Here is a 26,258-nt window from a genome sequence, read left to right as displayed (position 1 = left end):
TGTGTGAACATATGGATGGAACTCCATGTAGCAGCCTTGCAGATAGCGCCTACAGGGACGTTTGCAATGAAAGCGAAGGTAGCTCCTGTGCATCTGCTAGAGTGTGTCCTGGGGGTGAAGGGTAAGACTTTCTTGGATAGGAAATAACAGAGCTGTATGCACTTGACTATCCACTTAGAGATGGTGTTCTTTATGAAGTGATCGCCCTCTCTGCCAGGCACTATGGAAACAAAGAGTTGGTCTGTTTTCCTTAGAGGTTTAGTTTTGTTCACCTAGGACAAGACCACCCTCCGTACATCAAATGTATGGAGGCTTCTTTCCACGGAGTTGGGTTTTGAAAGAAGGTAGGAAGTTCTATGGATTGGTTTACATGGAACTTTGAAATGACTTAGGTGAGAACCTAGGATGCGTTCTTAGGACAACCTTGTCATTGTGTATAATGAAAAAGGGGTCTTGTACAGACAAAGCCTGTAGCTCACCGACTCCACTTATGGAGGTGATAGCTACTAGGAATGCAGTCTTGTAAGTAAGATGCCTTAGGCTTCTGTTGGGTTTAGTGTTTGTGATGTGCACCAGATCACAAATCTCTTCCACTTATTAAAATAGCAGTGTCTGGTGTTGGGTTTTCGTGCCTCTAAGGATATCCGTACACCTTTGTGGAAGATTTGGCCAAACTCTGACTTCAGGAGCCAGGCTGCCAAGTTCATAGACTGGGCGCATGTAGAGGGATGCTCCCTTGTGTTGACTTAACAGGTTTTATGGGTACGGAAGCTTGATTGGATCACATCGCCAGATTGAGCAAGTGTTGAAACCAAGGCGGTGTTGCCCTCATAGGAGCAACCAGGATCAGAGTTATTCTGCCTAGGAAATCTCTTCTTTTTTTTTTAAACTGTTTATTAGTTTTACAACACACAAATAAACAACTCAACAGTTTCGGTTTCCAGCTTCTTAGCATACAATTTGCATATCTTTATTACTGTCATCCTCCCCCTTAGTCTAGGATATCTCTGTTGTTGCCATTCGTGTTCTTCTGGTAGAGGGTGTCTGCTTAGAGTGTCTGCCAGAGAACTGTGTTCCCCTGGAAAATGTTGAGATGTTAGGAACATGTTCCGCTTGAGTGCCCACTTCAATTTTTTTGGAGTTAGCTTGGACAGACTGAGTGTGTGCCTCCTTGCTTGTTCATGGCTGTGGTGCCGTCTGCGAGGACCTGTACGGTTTGACTCTGGAGATGTTACTGAAAGGCCTGAAGAGCCTTGACGACTGCCAAGAGTTCTAGGAAGTCGATATGTCTTTGCGCAGTCGCGTAGGTCCACCTCCTGTGGGCTTTGCGGGGGGAAGTGGGCCCCCCATCCGGCGAGTGAGGCGTCTGTAGTTAGGGTCACTTCTGCTGTTGGAACGCAAAAAGGTTGCCTTTTTAGCAAGTTGTTCTTGGACCACCAGCAAAGCGCCTGAACCACGGTTAGCAAAACAACCACTAGATCGTCCCACTGTCCGCTTGCCTGAGACTATTGTTTTGTTAACCATTCCTGCATTGGACGCATGCACAGGTGCGCGTGTGGGACCAAGTGAATGCATGAGGCCATCATCCCGAGCAAGCGCATTGCTTTGCGTACAGTTATCTGGCTACCGACCTTTTAGTGAGGTACTTGCAACAGCATATTTTGTACTCTCTTGTTTGAGGGGAAAGCCAGCTCCTCTTGTCTTCAGAATAGCCCCTAGAAATTGTTTTATTTGGCTGGGGACTGGACTTGATTTCTTCTCGTTGATGGAGAAACCCAGATTGAAGAGTAGGTTTATTGTTTTTTGCATATTTTGTTAGTAAATTTGACGAGATTCCCCGGTGATTAGCCAGTCGTCCAGAAAAGGGTATACTGAGATGGACTTTCTGCGCCGGTTTGCTGCCACTACTGCGAGCGCCTTTGTGACCTCTAGCTGACAAGCTAGATCCTGTATTATACACTGTACTATATGTTGCACTCACATGTACATATCCACACTAAAAATAAGTAATGCCTAGTCTGGTCCTGATTTGCACCTTGATCAGCTATATACTGTATTATATCATATTGTACTATATTGTATTGTACTCGTATGTATGTACCTGCCTGAGACTGGCACTGTAACTAAGCCTTGAGAATTCTTGTACTGTTGTGCCCGTCTACCTAAGGGTTTGGCGCGCATTATCAAATTAATAAACAAACAATACTCTTGGTTCTGAGGCGATGCCCAATGGGAAAACTTTGAACTGGTAGTGAACTGCTGCTATTTTTACATGCAGATATTTTCTGTGCACAGGTAACATTGAAATATGAAAGTATGCATCATTCATATCCAATGTTGCCATGTAGTCCTCCCGTTTTAGAAGTGGAATCACTCTTGGAGCATGGTCATGCAAAATCTTTGGGATTTGACATATCTGTTTGCAGATGTCAGGGTTCACACTGATAGCCCCTTGGATCTGGTGGGCCCCCCCAGTCATCGACTCCCATGAGGGCCTTTCAAGCCCCCATAGCCTCTTGGACTCAGTCCTGTTGCCGTTGGCGCCAGACTCATGATATGGGATGATTCATGTAGAGCTACGTGCCATGTCTAGGCAGGACTGGACCTTTCTGTTTCCTCAGGGTGTGGCTGAGGTTCTATTTTGTTCCAGAACAGGGAGTGGTAAAGGGACTACTTTACCTGGGACTACTTGCGAGGCTATTTAAGCCACGCCCTGCATACAGAACACGCTTCGCGTTATTCTGAACTCCTGCAGTGTAACGCTCACCGCGTCTGTTCTGTTCCTGAACTTCTACAGCCACGCCTGTCCTGGACTCCATGCATCGGCATCTGGAAGGGAAAAAGAGAGAAAATACGAGTCAGCGCAGCGGCGAAACCTTACCTGCAGCATCCTTCAACCGGCAGCATCCTTCAACCGGCAGCATCCTTCAACCGGCAGCATCCTTCAACCGGCAGCATCCTTCAACCGGCAGCATCCTTCAACCGGCAGCATCTTCGGCCGTTCCCAGGCCCTCACATCAGCCGACTCACTTCGTTCAGGCTGAAGAGCCCTCTCGGGCCCAGTATCCTTCCGGAGCATCTTCGGAGTGTTCCTCCATTCTTCATCCCAGTGCCGCACCACCTCTGCAAAAGAAGAATAGCGCACAGAAGGAAAAGACTACACTTCAGATAACAGCGCTTCATTCTTGCGCTCCACTTAGCTGTAATACATCTGCTCGGTGTGCCAAGTCCTTCTGACTCCCCATGCATAATCCATTCGAAGCCACGCCTGAAAATCAAGAAAGACACTGATTGAAGGAGTTGGGGCAAAATAACGACTCAAAGACTTTAAACCAAGCAGTCACTGACAGAGACTTACCTGTTTGTCCAAGCTCTCCGCGACTCAGCATTCGCTCTTCGGATCAGTGAAGTAACTCGATCCTGGAAGACATTTTCGCGCCCCTGCCAGATTGCAGGACGAAGGGGCTGCCTTACAAAACTACGAGATAATGCATCGGGAGGGTGTTAACCGGGGAAAAGCCGCAGCAACATCACCAATCACGCATCACCACACCAGCGCAGACCTCATTCGTGCAGCCACGTGCTACGCCCCCGTGGAGATCAGGTGAGCGTGACAGCAGATCTAGTAGTGGGTGCACAGTAAGGTCTTTCTTTGGAACAAGGAAGTACGTTGAATAAATACCCTTGTTTACCTCGTTTGCTGTGACAGTCTCTATGGCATCCTTCCCCAGCAGCACCTTTACTTCTTTCAACAGTATGCTTTATTCTTCCGTTTTAATTTGTCTCCGTCTTGGTGGGCGGTAGGGTGGTTTTTGTAGCAACTCTATACAATACCCACCCTGCCACGGTGGACAACACCCACTTGTCCGATGTCATCCTCTCCCATGCCTGGGAGAAGTGTGAAATTCGGCCTCCTACTGGAGTGGCATGGGACGGGACCTGAAACGGTGCGTTATTGTTTGGGAGGGGTTGAACCTCTCCTAGGTGAGGTTCTGCTCCTTATATTTCCTCTTTGAAAATTGGAAAAGAAAGGAACCTTGACCTTGCGACTGGCCCCTAGACAAGGACTGTCCACCCTGTGTGTCGCCTGAGGAACGTTGAGCACCCTGACCCCGAAATCTCCTAGGGTTTGGGGAGCCCTGTTGGGAATAGGGTTTGTCAACTGTCCAAGGGATTTAACTTCTGCCGATGCCAGGGGAGTGCCTACCCTCTTTCTGGTGGTGATGACCACTAAAGAATCTGGTTTAAGCTGACCCCTAATATACAAGGGGTCAGTGGGCACAGTTTTGAATAGGTTCTCTATTCTGGGGTTGACCACCCTTGTAAGGCTAGGCGCCAGTAGGGATGGCTGGAGGAGTATTTGGACGACTGCAGGAGCGAGATAAACTGGGTGGCGGACCTCTTATCCCCCAGAAGGTCTTCACGAAGTCCTTGTCGACGCTGCCACCTGAGTGTCGATATTATAGTGTCAGTGATTTTGCTTTAAGCAGGAAAGCACGGACGCGTTTCTTAATCATTTTCAGCATTTTCTTGAGGGGAACTGAAACGCCTTTCGCTGCCTGTTCTTTGGTGCGCGAAAGGAGGGCCTTTTTATGTGTGGTCTCCAAAGCATCCTTTAGAGTGCCTGGCCGCCGGATGCCTTCGCCATCACATAGCCGCCGGCCTGCTTCTTGGAGTCGGGGACCCGCACATGGGGTTTTGACAAACCCTGCTCGCCTTCAGCATCACTCAGGACCCGATACTGCCCTTGTTGGAGTCTTCCGTCACGTTGATGGCGGCCTCTGCGTGCATGGCATGAGCGGACCAGCATTTGGTCTGCCGATCCTTGAAGGTTTTCGGCCAAAAAAAGTTTGCAGGATTTACAAACATTTTCTGGGTGATCCCTCGGGAGACGGTCATTGCACAAAGAAAAGAGGAAAGGGGGTGATTGAATAATCATTCTCTAAAGAGGTCAGTATGAAGAACCTCCCCCCCTCTCTCCCTACTGTAATGGGCTGAAGCCCAAAAGAGGCCCGTGAAGGCCACGTCTGGTCATCGGCCAGTCAGTTGTCGACAATGAGGTTGTTCATCAAGAGCCGTTAAGTGGCAAAACGAACAATAAAAGTCTACAATTATAACTTTCAGCTAATCAAAAGGCATCAGCCTGGAAGAGAACTCTGCATGTGCGACCTACTTCGATGGTAAAAAAAAAAAAATCCCAAAAGAGGTCCTTCAAATTGTTATTTTTCTGACATGAGGTAGCATGAAGTGTAGTGCGAGTACAGTTGTATCCAAGCAGATTTGTATTAGACAAGCTCATAAGCATCTGTGCGCCTTCTCTTCGAGGGGAGGAAGGGTGGCCGCATGTGAATCTAAGCAGATACAAGCATCATCCTTTCTGAGGTTTGTGGAATCTGCTTAGATCACACACTGTGCATAGATTCGCAAGCAGTGTTAAAAGTTGGTGGGATGTGAGAAGGTTCATGAGTGAACAGATGTCTTAGAACCGCTTGTCCCACCTGTGTATCGGTCTTGGAATGAGTGTCAATGCAGTAATGCTGAGAAAAAGTGGGTACTGAGCTCCATATAGCTGCTTTGCAAATGCTGTCTAGAGGGACATTTGCAATGAAAGCCAGAGTGGCTCCTGTGCTCCTTGTGGAGTGAGCTCTGGGCGTAAAAGGCAGTGTCTTGTGCGATAGGGAATAGCACCATTGTATACATCCGACTATCCACCTGGAGATGGCATTCTTTGAAACGCAGTCTCCTTCTCTGCCTAGTGCTATGGAGACAAAAAGTTGATTTGTTTTTCTTAGCGGTCTGATCTTGTCTACATAGATAGTAGAAGACCGCTCTCCTCACATCTAGTGTGTGGAGTTTTACCTCAGCTGAGCTGGTGGGTTCCTGAAAGACAGCCGGTAGCTCAATAGACTGGTTTACGTGAAACGTATAGATGAACTGAGGGGCAAACCTAGGGTGAGTACATAAAACCAGCTTGTCTTTGCGCACAACAAAGAAAGGATCCTGCACGGACAACGCTTGTATTTCACTAACTCTTCTTCTGGAAGGGATAGCCACTAAGAAGGCAGTTTTGTAGGTTGTGTTTAAGACTAGACTTATTCAACGACTTGGAGGGAGGTCCCATGAGCTTAGCAAGTACAACGTTGAGAACCCACCCTGACGGCGGATTAGAAATTGGAGGGTGAAGTCTCTTTAACCCTTCCATGAATGCTTTGATGACAGGCACCTCCCACCACGAGACCTTACTGTGGGAGGTGGTGTAGGCTGACCAGGCTGCCAGGTGGACCTTTATAGAGTTGAATACTAACCCTGAATCTAGCAAGTGGAGCATATAAATTAGAATGTGGGATGGAATACATTCTAGGAGTTTAATTTGTTTAGACTGGCACCAAATTACAAATTTCCTCCACTTGTCGAAATAACAGTGCCTAGTGTTAGGCTTTGCTTCCTTCAAGATATCCATACACCTCTGTGGTAGATTAAGATGACCAAACTCTGACTTCAGGAGCCATGCTGCCAAGTTCATCGAGTGAGGTTGAGGGTGCACTGTTAGTCCCCCGTGCTGAGTGAGCAGATTGTACAGGCACGGGAGCTTGATGGGATCGCACATCCCCATGTGGATACCAGGGTTGTCTTGCCTGCATAGGAGCAACTAGGATGAGCGTCACCTGTTCCTTGTGTATCTTGTTCACCACCTTCCTCATGAGAGCTGTCGGGGGGACAAGCATAAGCAAATTTCCCTCACAAGTTCATCCCTAGGGCGTTCCCCTTGAAACCTGGCTGGGGGAACTTGGACGCGAAGTCTGGGCATTGACTGTTTGCTTGTAGCGAACAAGTCTATTGTGGGGAAACCCCATTGGGAGAAGAGGTGTTCTACGACCCCCGAGTGTAGTTGCCACCCTGCTCTTCTGGTAGGGGGATCTCTGCTCAATGAGTTTGCCAGAGAGTTGAGTTCCCCTGGAACGTGCTGTTACGATAGGAAAATCCCCCATTAGAATGCCCATTTCCAAATTTGTTGCGCAAGCCTGGACAGATTTGGAGAACGTGTGTCGCCCCCCCTACCCCCCCGTTTGTTGATGTAAACCATTGCTGTAGTGCTGTCAGGACTTGGACAGATTGGTTCGCTAGGTGAACTTCGAATGCCTGCAGGGCTTTGAATACTGCCAGCAGTTCTAGCAGATTGATGTGGTTCTGAGCAGCTGCCCGAGACCACAGACCCTGAGCTGTGTGAAGGTAATGAGCCCCCCCACCCAGTGAGTGAGGCATCTGTCGTGACAATCGCTTATACTTCTGGATCGTGGAAGGGTTCTACCCCCGCACCCCCATCAGCAGATTTTCTCTTGTCCACCAGCAAAGATTTTGTACTAGTGTTTGCGTAACGGCCACTAGATCATCTCACTGACCACTTGCCTGAGACCACCACTGTTTCGCCAACCACTCCTGCATGGGTCGCAGGCACGCGCGAGGTACCAGGTAAATACAAGATCCCATCATGCCTAGCAAACGCATAGCTTTGCTCACCCTTATCTGGCAGCCGGCCTGATAATGCAGTATTTGCAGTAACATGTTTTGGACTGTTTCCTCTGACGCAAAGACCAACCCCTCTTGTGTGTCTATGACAGCTCCTAGGAACTGTTTTGTTGTACTTGGCACTAGGCTTGATTTGTTCTCGTTGATGGAGAAGCCCAATTGAAAGATGAAAGGTTGATGGTTCTTTGAATGTTTTGTCTGCAAATTAGGGGAGACTCCCCTGTAATCAGCCAGTCGTCCAGGTAAGGGTACACTGGGATTGCCTTCCTGCGCAGGTGTGCTGCCACCACCGCCAGTACCTTCATGAATATCCTTGGAGCAGATACTATTCCAAAGGGCAGAACCTTGAATTGGTAGTGCTGGTTCGCCATCTTGAAACGCAAGAATCTTCTGTGCACTGGGAACATTGATATATGAAAATAGGCATCTTTCATATCCAGTGTTGCCATCTAATGCCCCTTTTTAGTAGAGGGATTACCTCTTGTAGCATAGTCATGCAGAACGTTTGAGGCTTGACATATTTGTTTTCAGGGCACAAATGTAATACTGGGCGCATTGTTAGATCTTTCTTTGGCACAACATAATTTAATATAACTTAATAATATAACTAATATAATTTGCACTGCATCTATATTTAAAAAAACTGCATTGTGAAACCTAGTCCTTTCTCCCTCTCTTCAGGATTTACCTCTTCTCCTCCCCTCCTTCTCTATGGTGCTCTCCGTCTCCCCTATCTTTTCTAACTGCTTCTCGATTGACTATCCTGCACTCCTCAAATCTGGTAGGAAAAAGTTTAAAAAAGGACATCCTGGTCTCTGTGCTCTCTTTCTCTTCTCCCATTAATGGTGGCACTCAATGGGATGCCTCCCAGGCCTCCTTCCATTCATCGAAGGTCATCGTTAAGGTTTACTCAAATGTGACCGTCCTGGTCCAAGGCCGCCAGGCCAACCTCCACCTCTGCTTCCTCGCCCTCCCCCTGCTGCCTCCTCCTTGGCTACCTTGCCTTCACCTTCCCTCTCAGCCTCCTCTCAGGCTCTTTCTACACCTTTGCAGGTGCGTACCGCTTATCTGTACCCCTCCCCTGAAGTCCTTCAAGGACAGCAACCTTCTCCACATTGCCACTCTAAACTCACGCTCTGCTGTCAAACACTCCTCCATCTGCCATCTTCTGGAAGAACTGGTCCTCGATGTCCTCAGTCTCACCGAGACATGGTTCACGGCCAGCTCTGTCACAAGGTTTGACACGCTCCTCCCCGACGGCTACAAGATCCTCTCCGCGTCCAGGTCCAACCGCTCTGGTGGGGGTGTAGCCCGATCTTCCCCGAGTCGATTCCTGCCTCTGTCATTCCTATGCAGGCCTACTCCTCCTTTGAATGCCTCGTCTGCAGGCTCTCTCTCCCCTAGCCATTCCATTACTGTGGTTACCATCTATCGAGCACCTGGTCAAATCTCCTCCTTCCTCTCTGAATCGGCTGCCCTCTCTTCTTCACTCCTGGCCTCAACCACTCAACTCCTCCTTCTTCTTGGAGACTTCAACATCCACCTGGATGCCTCCTCTCCCCCCTCTCGACTCTTTCACGACCTCTGACTCTCTCTCACTCACTATGCTCCCCTCTGGCCTGACTCACTTTGCAGGGAATACTCTGGATGTTCTGATCTCCTCAGACCTCACCTTTTCTGTCCCTCTCTCCACCCCTCTCCCCCCTGGAGTGATCACTTTCTCTCCCTACCGCTCAGGCCAAGCCACTTCTATCACTGCCACCCACCTTCTTGGTAATCCGACCCATGAAGCGTGTGTCAGTTGAGGCTTTCGCCGACCACTTTCTGCCCCCCCCCCCCCCTCCTTAGCTGACTCAGCCCACTCCTCACGCCACTCTGCTATATCCGATACTCTTGATATACTTGCCCCAGTCATGAGAATCCGCCTAAAGCCAAGTGCAACTCCTGGTACGACTCAGACCTCGTTGCCCCTAAAACACACGTGCAGGGTGGCCGAGAGGAAATGGCATGCTTCATGTGCATCCCCTGGCAAAAGGCCTGCCACCTGCTCCAAAGGCAATACCGGCTCTCTGTCCTCACCAAGAAGAGAGCTCATATTCAAGCCTCTGCGGCATCTAACAACTCAGCCAAACTCTTTCAAATCTGCAAGGAACTGGCCAATCCTGCCGCAGTCTCTACCTCTCCTGTCCCATCCCAGGCCCTCTGCACGGCACTGGCTTCTCACTTCATCACATCCTGTCCTCACTCTACCCTCCCTCCCTCCCTCCACTCACTGCGCTTCCTCTGGCCCTTCTGAACCCACCTCTCCTCATTCGTTCTCTGCCTTTCTTCTGTTCTCCGCAGAGGAGGTTTCTAGACTAGTCCGATCTATGAAAGTCTCATCAAAACGGGTTCACCCCTTTTCCTCCAAAACCATCAAGGACCACATTGACTCCCTGTCTCTTGCCCTGGCTGACTTCTGCAACCACTCCTTCGCCACTGGAGTATTCCCATCCCCCCTGAAGCACTCCCTTGTGCACCTTCTTAAAAAAAAAATAATAAATAAACTCTGCTGACCCTTCCTGCCCGGGTAACTATCGCTCAATCTCCATCACTCCCTTCCTGGGTAAGCTCCTGGAGAAACTTGCCATCTCCCAGCTTAATCTCCACACTGAATCTGTTGGTTGTCTTCATGATCAATCTGGCTTCAGAGCTGCCAGAAGCATGGAAACTGCTCTCCTGAACATCCATGAATACTTGCGCTCCAACCTTGACTCTAACACCCCTTGTGTCCTCATCCTGCTTGCTTGATCTCTCTTTTGCCTTCGACACAGTCAACCATGCCATCCTGCTCAACCGTCTCCGTGATAATTTCGGTATCTCTGCACTGGCTCTCAGTGGCTGCAAGGATTAAGTTCAAAACTATATGCATTGTCCACAAGGCCTTTTGGGGCACTGGGCCCCAATACCTTCAACTCTCCCTTCCTAAATATCTTCCTTTGCGAGCCCTTCGCTCATCCGCCTCCAACTCCGTCAGGGTCAGTCGCTTCTCCAAGCTGGTGGTAGAGCTCTATCTTCGGCTGGGGCCTCCCTCTGGAATAGCCTCCCTTAAACATGAGGAGAACCATCTCCGGTTCCGGAAACACCTCAAAACCTTTTTCTTTGCTTCTGCTTTCTCTCCTCTCTCCTGCTGACCTCCTGGCTGTTACCGGACCCTGCACTGCCTGCCAGCAACCCCTGCACTTGGGGACTGTTTCTGTATCCCTACAGTCCCCCTACCAGCACTTGTCACCTGCTCTCCGCACTTGCCGGCCGCTACCTGTGCCTAATGTTATTTATCTATTGTCACGGAGTTCCCCCCTTTCTCACCTGAGCCCGATCTTTGCTGGATTTCTTGGTCGCTGCCTTCTTGCGGACAGATCGGGTCTTGAATAAGGCTGCACAAGTCTCTTCCAACTCCAGCGCGCGTTCAAAGTTCTGGGATGCACGATCCAGGAATCCGGGAAATGAAGAAAGTGCACTACTCAGCACACGAGTCCAGGAAGTAAGAAAGAAAGGAGGGGGGACTAGGAATGGAGTTAGTAGGGACAAAATCAGGGAAGCAATACCGCGAGCTACGGAGCACACGTCTGGTCGCTACTTCGCAATAGCATTGAGACACGCAGAGCCGCGGGGGCGTGGTCTATTAATAGAACACGCTACGTCCAACGTGTAGAGCGAGGAAGGTGTTTTACGCTGGACGGCCATGTTGGGAGTACCAGGGAGTGCAAGCCCCGTTGAGACAAGGACCAGGAAGTCCAAAAGGGGCGCGTTCTGTAGGTCATAACAGCTATTCCCATGTATTGCACTGTCCTTTTCACCCTCCCATTGTGCAATATGAATGACACCTGGCCTAGTACGATCGTTGTCTGTCCTTCCCTCTGTTCCCCCTCCCTTGCCTCGTCGCACCTTGAAACACTTGTGTATAGGCGCGTTATAAATGCTTTATCATATCACAAGGAAGTAAGTTGAATAAATACCCTTGTTTACCTGGTTGGCCGAGATAATTTTGATGGCGTCCTTTAGGAGAAGCGTGGCTATTTCCTCGGGGAGGATGTGCTGGTCTTCTTTGGAGTGGGTCTTTTAGCATGGGGGTGGTTCCAAGGGTCGCTCTAGGAGCTCTATACAATATCCACCCGCTATGGTGGACAGCACCAATCTGTCTGAGGTAATTCCCTACCATGCTTGGGTGAAGTTGGAAATGCGCCCTCCTACTGGAGAGGCATGGGAGGGCACCTGAAGCGAGATGTGTCAGTTTCTGAGGTGGGGTACCACCTCTGGAGGAGGAACCCCTTCCCCGACCGTGAGACCTTCGCAGTCCTCTTTGCCAATTCTGAGAGGCTTGGCCTTGATTATTTCCCCAGGCTGTTCCCTGACTTTGGTTGTAGGTGGAACCCATCTGGGAAAATTGTCCCTGTGAGCGACAAAAAGTACAGTTTCCCGTTTGGCCAGGAGGTTTATTGGTCAATTGTCCCAATGACTTTAGAGTGTCATATTCTTTCTTAGCTGTCTTCAAGGCGTCCTCGACGGCCTTGCCAAAGAGAAGATTGGGCTCGACGGGCATGTTAATGAGAGTAGCCTGCGTCTCTGGTTTAAAACCGGATTGGCGGAACCATGTGTGACGCTTAATAATGGTTCCCTCAGATATGATTCTGCTGGCGTTGTCTGCGGCATCAAGAATGGTTTTCAGCAAGCAGCTGGAAACTGCCCTTCCTTCTGAAGCCACTAGTGCTGAGACTTGAGGGGTTCTGTGGGAGAGTAAAGCTGAGACCTCGTCCCATTTATGACAGTTGAAACTGGCTAATAGAGTAGAGCTATTAGCTATTCTGGTTTGGAAAGCAGCGGAAGAGGCAACCTTCCTGCCCACAGTATATAGCCTCTTACTTTCCTTGTCTGGAGGAGCCTCAAGAGGCGGCTAGGGGAGTACCTGCCCGTTTCCTTGTCGTATTAACGACAAGCGAGTCAGGCTTTAGTTGACCCCTGATGTACGGCGGGTCAGATGGAGCAGGCTTGAAATGTTTTGCTATGTGAGGGTTCACCGCTCGCATCTGATGTGGTGTCTCTAGCGAAGGTTGCACCTTTCGCTGGACAGACCTTAGTAGGGGAATAAATTGAGACACAGCCTTTTTATCTCCCAAGATTTCATCCACAAAATCTTTGTCCTGTGGATCTTCTTGAGTAGATATTTGGAAATGCTCTACTGCTTTCATGAGTACTTCATTTAAAAAAGGACGATTATCCACGGGTGAGTCTCCCACAGGGGGATCAATGCTGTACATGACTATCTGGATCACACTCATCGTCCTCATTATCTCCATAAGAAGGGTCTGCGGCCTCCTGACTATATAGATCCTCATGATCAAAGTCCTGGTCATATAGTTCAATGACAGTGGGATCTTGATCCTGCACTGGCTCACTGGGGCGAGACCCTTTAGTAGGGGGTTGAATAGGATCCCAAGACCCAGAGGCTGGTGCTGTAGGGGGAGGGGTGATGGAGTGGAAGCTAGTAAATGAATCTAGATTGTTTTCATAGAAAATCAGCCATGAAAGACATCCTCCTCATGACCCCATCTATATCAGCAGAAGACCATTCTGCAGAATTAGGGATGACCCTTGGTGGAGGTGTGATGCCTAAATCTTCTGGAGTGGGTGGGAGTACAGAAGATGGCGCAGCTCTCATCTTTGAAGATAGGAAATCCTGTACTTGATGTTCCTTACTCTTGTGAGGGGCCTTCTGTGATTTAGATTTATGAGGGGTCTTAGAAGAACTCTTCCTTTGCAATACTAAGGCCTGCTGGGACGTGTTTTTCAATAAGATGGGCTAGTTCCGTTTGTAATGGCCTTTCTACAGATTTCGGTGTAGGCCGTCGAATCTCGGCTACGAGCCGATCCGAAATCTCAAGATCCGATTCACGATCTTCAGTAATCTCTTTATCCATGACGTCTGATCTGCCTTTCCACAGTCAGGATTTGTCATGTGGCGATCTCGAGAGCCCAGAGGACAAAGAATCAAATGACCTTTCCCTAGACGTCGTGCAATGCCGTTTGCTCGACACGTGTGTCGAGTCTCGGCGGTGGGTTGTGTGTTTGGTGTGGCGGGTTGTGGATACGCTTACGCCGCCGGGTGTTGTCCCCGTAACAGAGTCGCTGGCCTGTCTATTTGGGTCAGGGGCCTGCACCTGGGAAACCGGAGTAACCCAGTCGCCTTCGCCGTCGGATACCACAGCGTTGCTGCCATCTCTGAAGGCACCCTCCACGTCCATGGCCTCGGGCTGCCTGCCATAGTGGGCCCAGCATTTAGTAGATCGGTCCTTCAAAGTCTTGGGTTTGAAGAGTCTACATGCTTGACAAGAACCCTCGACGTGGTGTCGTGGGAGACAAAGGTTACACACAAGGTGTTATCTTGCCACAGGAACTTCTTGTTGCACTTGGGGCACAATTTAAAGGGGGTCCTTTCCATAACGGAATGACACAGCAGCTAAGGGAAAGTGTACAAAAAAAGGGTATATGCATTCTAAAATGACCTCCCCCCCCCCTCTCCCTACTGTGTGGGCCGAAGCCCGTAGCAGCCTTCCAAGGCCAGAAGGGATCTGTCGATGGGAGTATTTAGACAGTTGTTTCTTGTTCTCCAACGTGGTCGGATTGTATCAATAGTCGGTGAGTATAAAAGGATTGGCAGAAGAACTATCGTTCATTTGATAATAAATGGCGATAGCCGAAAGAGGAACTCCGCTATAAGCGTCCGTCTATGATGGCGGACAAAAACCAATCTCACGGACCTTGACGTGTGAAGGATCATGGGTACAGCAGACATCACGCTAGGGATAGTATTTCTGCCACACACTGTCAACGTCCCTTTGAGTTTCGAAAACAACTGTAATACTCTGCAGCTTCCACTAGATGTCAGCCTATGCACAGCATTTGATCTAAGCAGATGCCACAAGCCTCATATATATATATATTATATAATACATTACTCACCGTAATCGTATTTCTGATGCTTGTATCTGCTTAGATTCACATGCTGTGCATAGGCCGACATCTAGTGGAAGCTGCAGAGTATTAGTTTGTTTTTCGGAACTCGAAAATGGGCGTCGACACAGGGCGTGCCAGTAATACTATCCCTAGTGGGACGTCCCCTGTACCCACGATTCCTCACGCGTCTAGGACCCTCAGATTGTATTTTTTGTGACATGAGGTAGCATCGGGAGTACAGATGATCCAAGCAGATAGAAGATAGATAAGATAAGACTACAAGCATCCATGCACCTTCTCTCAGAGGGGAGGAAGGGTGGGTCGCATGTGAATCTAAGCAGATACGAGCATCAGAAATACGATTACGGTGAGTAATGTATCCCTTCTGAGGCTTGTGGAATCTGCTTAGATCACATGCTGTGCATAGATTAGCGAGCAGTGTTAGGAGGTGGGATTTGAGAAGGGTCATGAGCAAATAAATGTCTTAGAACCGCTTGTCCCACTTGAGTATCTGTCTTGGAATGGGTGTCAATGCAGTAGTGCTGAGTAAAAGTGTGAATAGAGCTCCAAGTAGCTGCTTTGCAAATGGTGTCAAGGGGACCATTTGCAATGAAAGCCAGAGTAGCCCCAATGCCTCTTGTCGAGTGGGCTCTGGGCGTAAAAGGCAAAGTTTTGTCAGAAAGAGAGTAGCACAACTGGATACAGTTGACAATCCACTTGGAGATGGCACCCTTAGAGACGCGATCTCCCTCCTTGCCTGTGGCTACGGAGACAAACAGTTGATCTGTTTTCCTAAGCGGTCTGGTCTTGTTTACGTAGTAAAGGACCACCCTACGCACATCTAGGGTGTGTAGTTTAACCTCAGCCGAGCTTTGTGGGTTTTGGAAGAAGGTCGATGGGCTGGTTTACCTGGAATCTGGAAATAAACTTAGGTGAGAACCTAGAGTGTGTCCGTAAAACCAGCTTATCCTTATGAATAGTAAAGAAAGGATCCTGCACTGACAGAGCCTGAATTTCACTGACCCTTCTTCTGGATGTAATGGCTACTAAGAAGGCAGTCTTATAAGTCAGGTGTTTGAGACTCGTTTTATGCATGGGCTCGAATGGGGGGCCCATGAGTTTAGAGAGCACCACGTTCAGGTCCCATCCTGGTGGTGGGTTAGAAATAGGATGGTGAAGTCTCTTTACTCCTTCCATGAAGGCCTTAACTACTGGTACTTTCCACCACAACACCTTGTTATGGGAAGTGGTGTATGCTGACAGGGCTGCCAGGTGTACCTTCACTGAGTTAAAAACCAGCCCCGCATCCAGCAGGTGGAGCATGTAAGTAATAATAGTGGAAGGAGTGCAATAAACTGGGTTGACTTGCTTACTCTGGCACCAGATTACAAATCTCTTCCATTTGTCAAAGTAGCAGTGCCTCGTGTTGGGCTTCCTAGCCTCTTTTAGGATGTCCATACACCTCTGTGGTAATTTGAGATGTCCAAACTCTATGACCTCAGGAGCCATGCTGCCAGGTTCATTGAGTTGGGTTGAGGGTGCACTGTTTGACCTTGGTGCTGGGACAATAGGTTGTACCAGCTCGGAAGTCTGATGGGTTCGCACACCGCCAGTCTGCTTAAGTGTGGGAACCATGGTTGTCTCAAACATGGGAGCAACCAGGACAAGCGTCATAGATTCTCTGTTGAGCTTGTTGACCACCTTCCTGATTAGAGGAGTTGGTGGAAAAGCGTACGCAAACATCCCTGACCAGTTCATCCACAGGGCGTTCCCCTGGGAGTCTGGTTGGGGGAACCTGGATGCGAATCCTGGGCATTGTCTGTTTTCGCTTGTGGCGAATAGGTCTATCCCCTGGAACATGTTGCGATGACAGGAAGATGTTCCGTCTGAGTGCCCATATCCAGATTTTCTGGGCAAGCTTGGACAGATTTGGCGAGCGAGTCCCTCCTTGTTTGTTAAGGTAGAACATGGCTGTAGTGCTGTCCGTCCGGATTTTCACTGACAGGTTTAAAAAGGTAGGGTTCGAAAGCTTGAAGCGCTCTGAATACTGCCAGAAGCTCTAGAAGGTTGATGTGATTCTTGTGCTCTGGTGAGGTTAGGATTGAGGAGTGACGGGTCTATTCTTCTTTGAATAGATTTTAGGATAGGGATGGCCTGAGCAACAGGCCTCCTCTCCCCCACTAACTTCTGCGAAGTCTCTTTCCTCCTGGGCACCCTGGGTGTCGATGTGGAAATGTGCGGCTGCTCGGGACAGCACTTCATTCAGGAGCGGCTGGTTGTCGACATGGGAGTCGGTAATGGGGGCCTCTCTTTCTACTAGGGAGTCTACCCTGTAGGGGTCTTCCTCCTCCTCATCTTGATCCTCATCATCCCCATAGTAGCCTGTCCCAGTTTGTTCCTCCACCATGCCCAAATCTGGATCCTCAACAAAGGAGGTCTCTCCCTGGTAATGAGAGTAGGGCTGGACGTAGAAGGGGTCTGAAGACCCTGTTGGTGTCTCAAAGTGGGACCTTGTACTTGGAGGTATAGGATCCTTAGAGCCAGAGGGTGCTGACCCATCGGGAGTATAAGCAAGAAAGTGCTCTGGGTTTTTAGCATAAAAATCTGCCAAAGATGACATTCTTGACATTACCCTATCTATGTCAACACTGGTCCATTCTCTGGAACTGGGAATGACCCTTTCTGGGAGTTTTTCAAATGTATCCTGACTAGACTTGGTATCCTGTGCAGGGGTTTTGGTGTTATTAGAAGACCTGGACTTGTCTTTCTGTTTTTGAGGAGTGGAGTGTTCTACAGGCTTGGAAGTGGGTAGAGACTGCTTCCTTTGCTGTTTCCCTCCATCCCCGTGACTGGAGGAGTGTTTCCCCGTGTGTTTTAGGGCCCTCTGAGCTTTTCGACACCTGGCGTCGAGGTTCGGGGGTCTTGACCCTATCCTTCGAGCGTGGAGGTAGGGGTTCGGGATCTGTAGTAATTCGGTTTGCGGGCGCCGACTCTTGGAGTGCGGCATGAGGGTGGAAGTCGGCTTCGTCTCCCGACGATCGAGCTTCCGTGACCTTAGGGAGCGAGGCACTCTTGGCAATAGTGGATGCTTGCCTGGCATCGTGTGGCGATCTAGATCGAGAGCGCCCAGAGGACGCCGATTCGGACCGTTCTCTACGTGCCTCTTTCCGAGAACTCGACGTGCGCGTCGAGTCTCGGTTGGACTTTGTGTGTTTTGTGAAAGTGTCATGGGAAGCACTCGTGTCGCCGGGGGTGTTCCCCATAGCCAGCCTGCCGGTCGACCTTCCGAGGTCGGGGACTTGCGCTCGGCTGTCTTTAGACGCCATAAAGCCCTCGCCGTCCGGAAGTACGGCGTCGCTGCCGTCGCTGAAGGCGCCCTCCGCTGCCATGGCCTCTTGACGCCTGGCGTGGTGGGCCCAACGCTTGATTGAACGGTCCTTAAGTGTTTTAGGCTTAAACCTACTACAGGCTCTGCAATTTGCCTCGGGGTGGTCCCTCGGCAAGCAGAGGTTGCACGTGGCGTGCCCGTCGACCCAAGGGTATTTGCGATTGCACTTGGGGCAGAATTGGAAAGGGGTACCCTCCGTACGCACCTTGTGGCAGCGGGCTGGTAAATGTAGGAATATAGAAGTGTATCTATATATTACAAGAGTGTAGAGTATGACCACCCCCCACTCTCCCTACTTGCAGGGCCCAAAATCGTTGTGCAGTCGACGGTCGAAATCCTCTCCGATCCGGCGTAGAGTGTAGAAATTCGGTATCTCGACGTTGGGGTGGAGAAAGGGGTAAAATTATCAATATTTTGCAAAATAATGGCTTAGTGCCAGGAACTCCGCGAAATGCTTCCGACCAGTATGGCGGAAAAAAACAATCTGAGGGTCCTAGACGCGTGAGGGATCATGGGTACAGGGGACGTCACACTAGGGATAGTATTACTGGCACGCCCTGTGTCGACGCCCATTTTCGAGTTTCGAAAAACAAACTAATACTCCGCAGCTTCCACTAGATGTCAGCCTATGCACAGCATGTGATCTAAGCAGATTCCACAAGCCTCAGAAATATATATATATATATTCTAAACTAACCCGAGGAAAACTGGGTATCTTGATCCATAAGGATTACTCGCTCCTCCTGGATGATAGCTTCATGTTCACTTCTCAATGAGGAAACTAAATAAAGGACAGTTCTTCTCCTTGTGTTAAATCAAAGGTTGCCAGCAAGTTCACCAAGATGGATAATCTGTCCAGTATATAGATAAGAAAGTCTCTTCAGTTCTATTTCCAGCTCGCAGTGTTGGTGGGTGGTGGGGGATGGGTCAGTGCTTCCTTCTCCCTCCCCTTCTCAGGCTTCTCAAAACTGGCATTCAAAGGATTGATGGGGAAATGTCTCCCTTCCTCTGGCCTTTCTCGGGTACACTGATGTAACAAGTCTGTTTCAGTAACCTGCCAGATTTGTTGCTGAAGATCAGTTGTTCTTAAGGGTCTTTCTCTTTTAACAATCAGTACCTGAGCCATCTTACTTCTTAACCAAAGTTCACATAACAATGTGTAGGCTCCAGACACCCATCTGAGTGCTTCTAGGACTTCCGAGTTGATAAGGGTCCTCAACCCTTGTGTATGTCTCTTGCAGGGCTTGCCCTACTTCCTATGGCTCTCGCGGGGCTTCCCTGACTTTCTTCCCCTTGGGACTTTTCACAGGACTTTCCCTGGCCCTTGCACCTTCCCAGTAACCTGTGCACCTGGTTTCTAGTCCTCTGCAGGTTGCCAGCTTCCCTTGATGCCTCCTGCTACTGGCCCTGCTCTTAACCAGCCTCCTCCAGTCTTGGCATCTCGGACTCCCGTCTTTTCGACTGACATGCGGATGCAGCTCCTCCAGGGGGTGTTAGACAAAATGTGTAGTCGTCCTTCCCTTTTTATATTCATGTAGTATTCATACTGGACTGCTTACTATGGTAGGCTCTTTACTTCTTGGCAGTTGATCTTCGTCCCATTAATTCCATGTACTCCATCTGGGTGGTCCTCAGTCGCCCTCGTCTCAGTATGTCCTATCTGGATGGGGTCTTCTATTCTACATAATATATCCAAGTGTGGGGGACTAGAGAACATGGATTAGGATAGGAGGAGAAAGGGGACAGAAACAGAGGTGGAGGGAGTGCATACATGCAAAGCTCCTCCTCCTCCTCCTCCTCCTCCTTCTCCTCCTCCTGGTGGAGGCAGGCGCATGTGAAACTATGAAATATACGTATGATGGAGAACAGGAGTTACAGGTAAACAATGCGCTCCTTCTCTAGCATTGGATCCTTCATAGATGCACATGTTTTGAATAGAATACATACCAATACGAGATGCTGCGGTGAAGGCAAGGATAAAGGCCAGGTGAAGGTGCGGGGCACTGCCCAGGCAGCCGCCTGACGTATGCCCAATAGCAGGCTTCCTGCCCACAGTGCCGCTGTGGCCCTAGTGTAGTGGCTTTGAACCTTGCCCTTTAACAGTTTATTGGCATTATGATGACAGAGGTATATAGCCAAGGTAATCCACCTCACCAACCCTTATTTTGAGATGGCTTTACCCATGTTGGCAGGGCCAAATCCTACAAACAGTTGCGTAGAGTCCTTGAATGTTTTCATTCTGTCCAAGCAGTATGTTATCGCCCTTTTAACACCTAGGAAATTTAAGGAGATCTCCACCAGTTAAGTGACATTTTGAAAGAAAAGTTGGCAGGACGAGGATAAAGTTCACATGAAAATATATAGTCATTTTAGGGATGAAGCAGAGGTTTGTTTTTAACACCACTCTATACTTAAAGAAGCGTGGACATGGTTCATTAATTGCCAGTGCTTGATATTCGGACACTCATCACTTACCATGGCACATGGTGGTTTATTTTATTGTATATCTGCTTATTAAAACATTTATACGAAAATATAGTTCATCTAGCATTTCAATACTTTAATTACAATCAATATGTTTCACTACATACTTGATATGTGCAGTTTCGAAGGGTGCTTTCATAAGTCTCGAGAGCACTGTACTGAGGCTCCATTCTGGTGCCGAATTGGCTCCATTATGGGGCCGATTTTTTGATTGGTGGGAACAAGCAGAAAAGGCCCATCACGAAATGCTTAATTATCCTGTCACTGAGTCAAGGGGGAGTGCCCCTTCTGTTGTATCTGGATATCGCTGCTAGGGGCACTCGATAGAGACACTGGACAGCCCTCCTTGGGTTACACTCAACAGGTATGGAAGGAGCCGGTCCAGTTATATTTCCAGCTGTCATAGGTCTTGCTGCGCACCACATGTGCAAAACCTTTTCCACATCTGTATGAGCATTTAGTGGAGAAGGCTCTTGCTGCATGCAGGACTCTTCTGCACTCTTCAGGTACCACTAAGTGTCAGAAATCTGAGAACTCCGGAGTCACCCTGAGAGTTTGTGACTGTGGGTCGTGATGTAGTATTCCCCCCCCACCCCCCCACTCTGCAACAGCATTTCAAGAGTCCATTTACATTTCACTACACCGACTACTGGCTATTGAACACCCTGGTTGGGGTCACAATTCAGCTATCGTACAAGGTTTTGCTGCTTTAAGACCACTACCGTGGTGATGTGCACAGTATAAAAGCAGATTAACAGAACAGTTGCTCTGGGTGTGCTCTCATTCTGTAGTCATGTATTCTTCTACTGAGAGCTTGCGAGGAGATAGGAAAGGATTGTCTGCTCCGCTAGCACGTGCGTTGGGGCACTCATGTTTGAGCATATTAAGAGATTTCTAAGGATGTGTTGCCCGTAGAGCACAGGAGTTAGTATCAGAGCTCTGCCGTGTCTGCCTTTCCGGTAGCTGGGCTGGGTTGAAACACTCACATTATGCCATTTCCTGAAATCGCAATTAATGGGAGTTTATAAAAAAGTTATTTTTATATTATGCAAGTGCTTTGGAATTAAATCTGTGCCTGGTGGTTTAAGAATGCAATTACGTGGATTCTAATACAGAGCTCTGCTCATCTCTGTTGCTTGTACGTCTATTGTCAATATCAGCACTGGGAAGCGATGCATGGGACAACGACCACAAAGAAATATTGTCCATTAGTAGGTGAAAGCATGTTTTAGAAGTGCGATTCAGATTATATTGATCCCACAGCAAAGCTACAGATCCTCTCATCATCTACTAAGTCTACACGTGTGTGCCCCTCTCCCGGTTAGCAGCATGTAGCCCCCCCCCCCCGCTTACACTAGGGTCTAGAATGTACAATCATAAAATCTACAGGGGTTGAATGCCGATAAGCAAACACAATGGATCTTAACCACAGCACATGTCACTTGAGGGGACCCAAAGAAACACTTAACACCCAATCATTTGAAAACTTGGAACTGCAAGCTCTACAAGTTCATTGCCCTTTGTCTATACTTTCTGCAAGAGCAATGAGCCTTGGGGTGATCAAGTCTATAGTGTGCTTGATAGAAATAAACTATTGGTAAAGGGAGGTCCATTTGCCAGTTATCTATATTTACAATATTTTAACCCAAAACGCAACTCCTAAAACTTTAAACCCAGCATATATTAGAGCTATACATTCTACACACCTGCTCCTTTTCCAGCATATCAGACTTTCTCAAAATCTTCATTGCATATATATGACCAGTGTCTTTCTTCTGCACAAGGCGTACCTGAAATCCAGAGACAAAAACATGCTCAATATGAAAGAGTTACTGCAGTTTTTAATACTGCTCTCCCCACAGTAATTACCCCTTAATCGTCCTCCAAGTTATCTTTAGGAAACCTACAGTTTTTCAACATTTTCTGGTGTCAGTTAAATAAAATTGATAGTGATGAGGTTGCCATGCAACTCAACGTAAAGATATTCACAGAAAATAAAAGCAAAGTCTACTTTGAAATCAGCTAGGAGCAAACGCAGAACTAGTTCTATGAATAGATCACTTGACATTGGACACAAGCTCATCTTTAGAAAGGGTCTAAGAGGAGGGGGCGTGGCTCGGAGCCGCCATGACTGGTAGGGCTTCCTAGGAGCTCCTGTACGGCCCGAGGCGCCAACATAATCTACGCCGCTTCCAGACCCCGTTATGGGAAGAAACTAACAGTGATTGCTCATGAACCATCGCCGCACCTATCATCCAAACGGGTTCCCGCCTCGAGTCCGATTTAGGTCAATTCGGCTTGTTTATCTCTTTGGTACCCGATCAAATTCAAGATGGTGGCATCGACGGAGGCCACCCCATGGGGGGGGGGGGGGGGCGCACTTATGTAATTGAAGCCGCCCAGCAATCCCGGCCCGACCTCCAGCTCGGTCGGACTTTTTCCCCTGCACCTTCTCATCGTGCCTGGCAGTGGCAGCTTCTGATCTCCTGGGCAGCATCCGCCACGCATCGGCCGCAACGGACCCACCGTGAAGCACCCCGGCACCGGCATACATCCCACTGCAGAGGCGGGGGGAAATCATCGATCTCGAGGTGCCCCCGCACCAGCCCTCTCATCTGGATCCCGGAGCCCTGAGCAGCCTCCTCTTTCCTCCCCGCACAAAGACCACAGCACTCGCGGACCTTCCCCCACCCCCGCGCTTGTGAGCGCCTGGTACGGGTCCTAGCATCCGCCAGGGGCCTCGAACTGAGGGAGACACATCACGCAACCCTCCAGCGAAACGCCACCTCGCCACCCGGGTCCAGGTTCGGCGCCCTGCTCCCAGTGGGTACGCTGTTCAGGAGGCCCTTTGCCTGCAGCATCCAGAGACCCCCCCCCGGCATACATCCCGCTGAGGCGGCAAGGGGAGACACATCGATCCCAGGGTGTCTCCGCTCTGACCTCTGCATTTGAACTCTGGAGCCCCGAGGCTCCCCTCCACCAGCGAGCGCGAGTCGCAGGTCCCAACACCAGCTGGGGCCCCGAATAGAGAGACAAACCACGCAGATGTCCCACCTGGTCCACCCAGCCGGGCCCCGGATCAGCACCCCGATTCACACTTGAACATTGCACAAGAGGCCCCTCACTCCACAGCATCCAAGGACCCTCAACCACGTTTATGGCACAGCGGACCCGGAACAAAGAACCTCTAACACCGCAAGAGCCCGCTACACCGACCCGCTGCACCGCCCGCTTCCCGGAGCCCCCGAGGTCTCAACTTTCATCGCTACCACCGCCAACACAGAATAGACGAGGTAAGGAGCGGGGTGGGGTGAGTGGAACTGCCTGGGCCATAGTCTATATACCCAAGCTAACCGGGCTCCGGTCCACCTCGCCCATCGGCCTCTCCTGGATCGCTCTTGCGGGTCCCAACCACCCCTTGGGGACACGGCCACTCTACTCACCTCATCTCCCCCTACCACCCTCTCTATCTTCCCGGGCCTACAATAGCAAGCTCTGAGGCTCCTCGTGCCCATCCGTGAACAGAAATCGTCCACTCACCTCTGTCCTCATACAGCTGTCCTCCAGACTCTGGGTCCTGTCGGGCCCGGAACGCTGCGGGAGCTCCCGAACTCTGCTCTTACAAGGATACACTAAAGCTCCCGTCCGGATAACCTCCGCATCAGCATGTCCAGAAACAGCAAAGCATCCAAGCAAGCGGACATTGTCTCCATGATGCCCTACTCAGTAGCCGATGGATCAAAAAAGGGGGACTCTTCAGAAGAACCCACCAACATCACCACGACTACAGTACCCACGCCAAACCTAGATCCCTCCCAATTGGTCACCAAATCCGACCTACAAGACCTCCTATCAGCCCTAACAAAAGAAATACACAAAAGCACAGAAGAGGTCACAAAGAAAATCACGATCTTGGCTAAGCGGGTGGGCCAAAATAGAACACCGAACGGCCGAACTGGAATGATCAAAGATTCAAAGGGGAACTGGACAGGGACCGGATTACAGCCTTAGAGGCGAAATGTAATCTCCTGGAAGCTAAACAGGAAGATGCTGAAAATCGCTCCCGGAGGAACAACATCTGCCTGCGAGGCATACCTACCTCCATCACAGACGCAGACCTAAAACTCTGTCTCTGAACTCCTCAGGTTCATAATCACCCTCCCGGATACCTCTCCCCTGGAGCTGGATCGAGTACATAGAACATCCACAAGACGGGAATCCAACTTTCCTCCAGACGTCCTGGTCAGGGTCCACTTCTTCCAGCTAAAAGAGGAAATCATGCGGGAGGCAAGACAAATGCGACAGATAACCTTCCGGGGAGCCACAATCTCTTTCTATCAGGACTTGGCGCCCTCCACGCTACAAAAACGAAAAATCATGCGTCCATTAACGGAATGGCTATGCGAGAAACAAACCCCATACCAATGGGGTTTTCCTGCCACGGTCCGGTTTAAATGGAACGGATCTCAGAAGCAAATCAGCTCACCGAAAAAAGCAACGAAATTCATGGGCCTGGGGGTCTCGGATGGAGAGTCCAGCTCTGAAGAACCGAATCGCCCTCAGCAGGACAAACCCTCAACAGGGGAATGGTCAAAAGCGGGCCAGTGGCGCAGACTCCGTGGTCCCCCGAAGAAAGATAACAAACCGGGATGACTAACCATCAACAAACTGGCGATTCCCCGGCTCTCAAGCCCCCAGCGTGCAGCCTTTGTGGCCCGACATGTACAAGGTGAGGGACACCACCTGACCCACATGAGCCTTTAACACGAGCCCCGGAGGGATGCACCCCACAAAGAATACCACATTCAGTCTCACCGACAGTGTGGGAGCACCGTTCGAGCTCCAGCATATTCCTCATCAGCGGCCCAGTTAGCCATTATCATGCGCTTTGGTGCCACCAGTTCCCCGGTGGCAGTGGGATGACAGTTCCCCTACGTGTTCTTGTTTTTGGGGGGATAGGGGGGTAAATGGGTTTCAATGACCACAGGCCATGGAAGGGGGTTCTGGCCCTCACAGACCTTGCACTCAAGACAGCAGTACGACGTAACAACAACAACACCTCCACGAGCTCAAAGCAACAATCGCCCTTCATCATCAGTCTCTCGACCCCGGTAGGGGATCATGGACAGAGACACATCCATCGCCAACCATAAAAGCTAATGGCTGCAGCCAATGACATAACAATCCTCACCTGGAACGTCCAAGGCCTAAATTCACCATGCAAACGTGAATCGGTGGAATACAGACTGGGCCAACTATCGGGAGATATTATACTTCTCCAAGAAACCCACCTGCTGCAAGAAGACGAAGGCCGGGTTAGATTACACAGGTACAAAAGAAGATATTTCGCTTCTTCTGGGCAAAAGAAAAGAGAAGTGGCAATCCTCCTAAGCGACAAAATCCCACTGTGAAAGATTGCTATAAAGAGGGATCCGGATGGGCGCTTCCTCCTCCTAAAGGGGCTCCTCGAAGAACTCCTGATCACTATTGTCTCGATTTACGGCCCTAACACAGCTCAAGCTAATTTAATTGCAAACCTAACGTCCACCATCACAGCATTACGCAAAGGCCACCTCATCATGGGCAGGGATTTCAATAGCATACCAAACCCACAAATGGATAAGACTCTTCTCCCCACAAACGCAGACTTTACGCATGCCCTGGCCAATGCCAAACTGCTTAGAGAAACTGAAACGGTCGACACCAGGAGGCTATTCAATGCCAATGCGAGAGACTACACCCATTACTCCTCGGTCCACAAAGGATTTTCAAGAATAAACCTCATACTAATCTCAGGAGTCCTATTCCCCAGTCTTAACAACGTAGAAATCCACACTGGTATGATATCGGATCACACCCCAGTATC

At 49.5% G+C, this 26,258-nt stretch overlaps 1 protein-coding gene across 2 annotated transcripts in view; it reads right to left on the bottom strand.

Annotated features, from left to right (window-relative positions):
- Positions 1-26,258, bottom strand: part of STK38L (serine/threonine kinase 38 like) — a 419,201-nt gene that overhangs the window by 261,960 nt on the left and 130,983 nt on the right. For both annotated transcript variants that reach the window (XM_069628096.1, XM_069628095.1), the window contains exon 5: positions 22,099-22,182. In XM_069628096.1, coding sequence (XP_069484197.1) covers positions 22,099-22,182 — 84 coding nt within the window. The remainder of the gene's footprint in view (positions 1-22,098; positions 22,183-26,258) is intronic.

This window comes from Ambystoma mexicanum, chromosome 12 (genome assembly GCF_040938575.1).
Source record: "Ambystoma mexicanum isolate Mex_15411 chromosome 12, UKY_AmexF1_1, whole genome shotgun sequence".
Taxonomy (NCBI): domain Eukaryota; kingdom Metazoa; phylum Chordata; class Amphibia; order Caudata; family Ambystomatidae; genus Ambystoma; species Ambystoma mexicanum.
The sequence above is the reverse complement of the archived record's forward strand: the minus strand, read 5'-3'. Positions and strand labels throughout refer to the sequence as shown.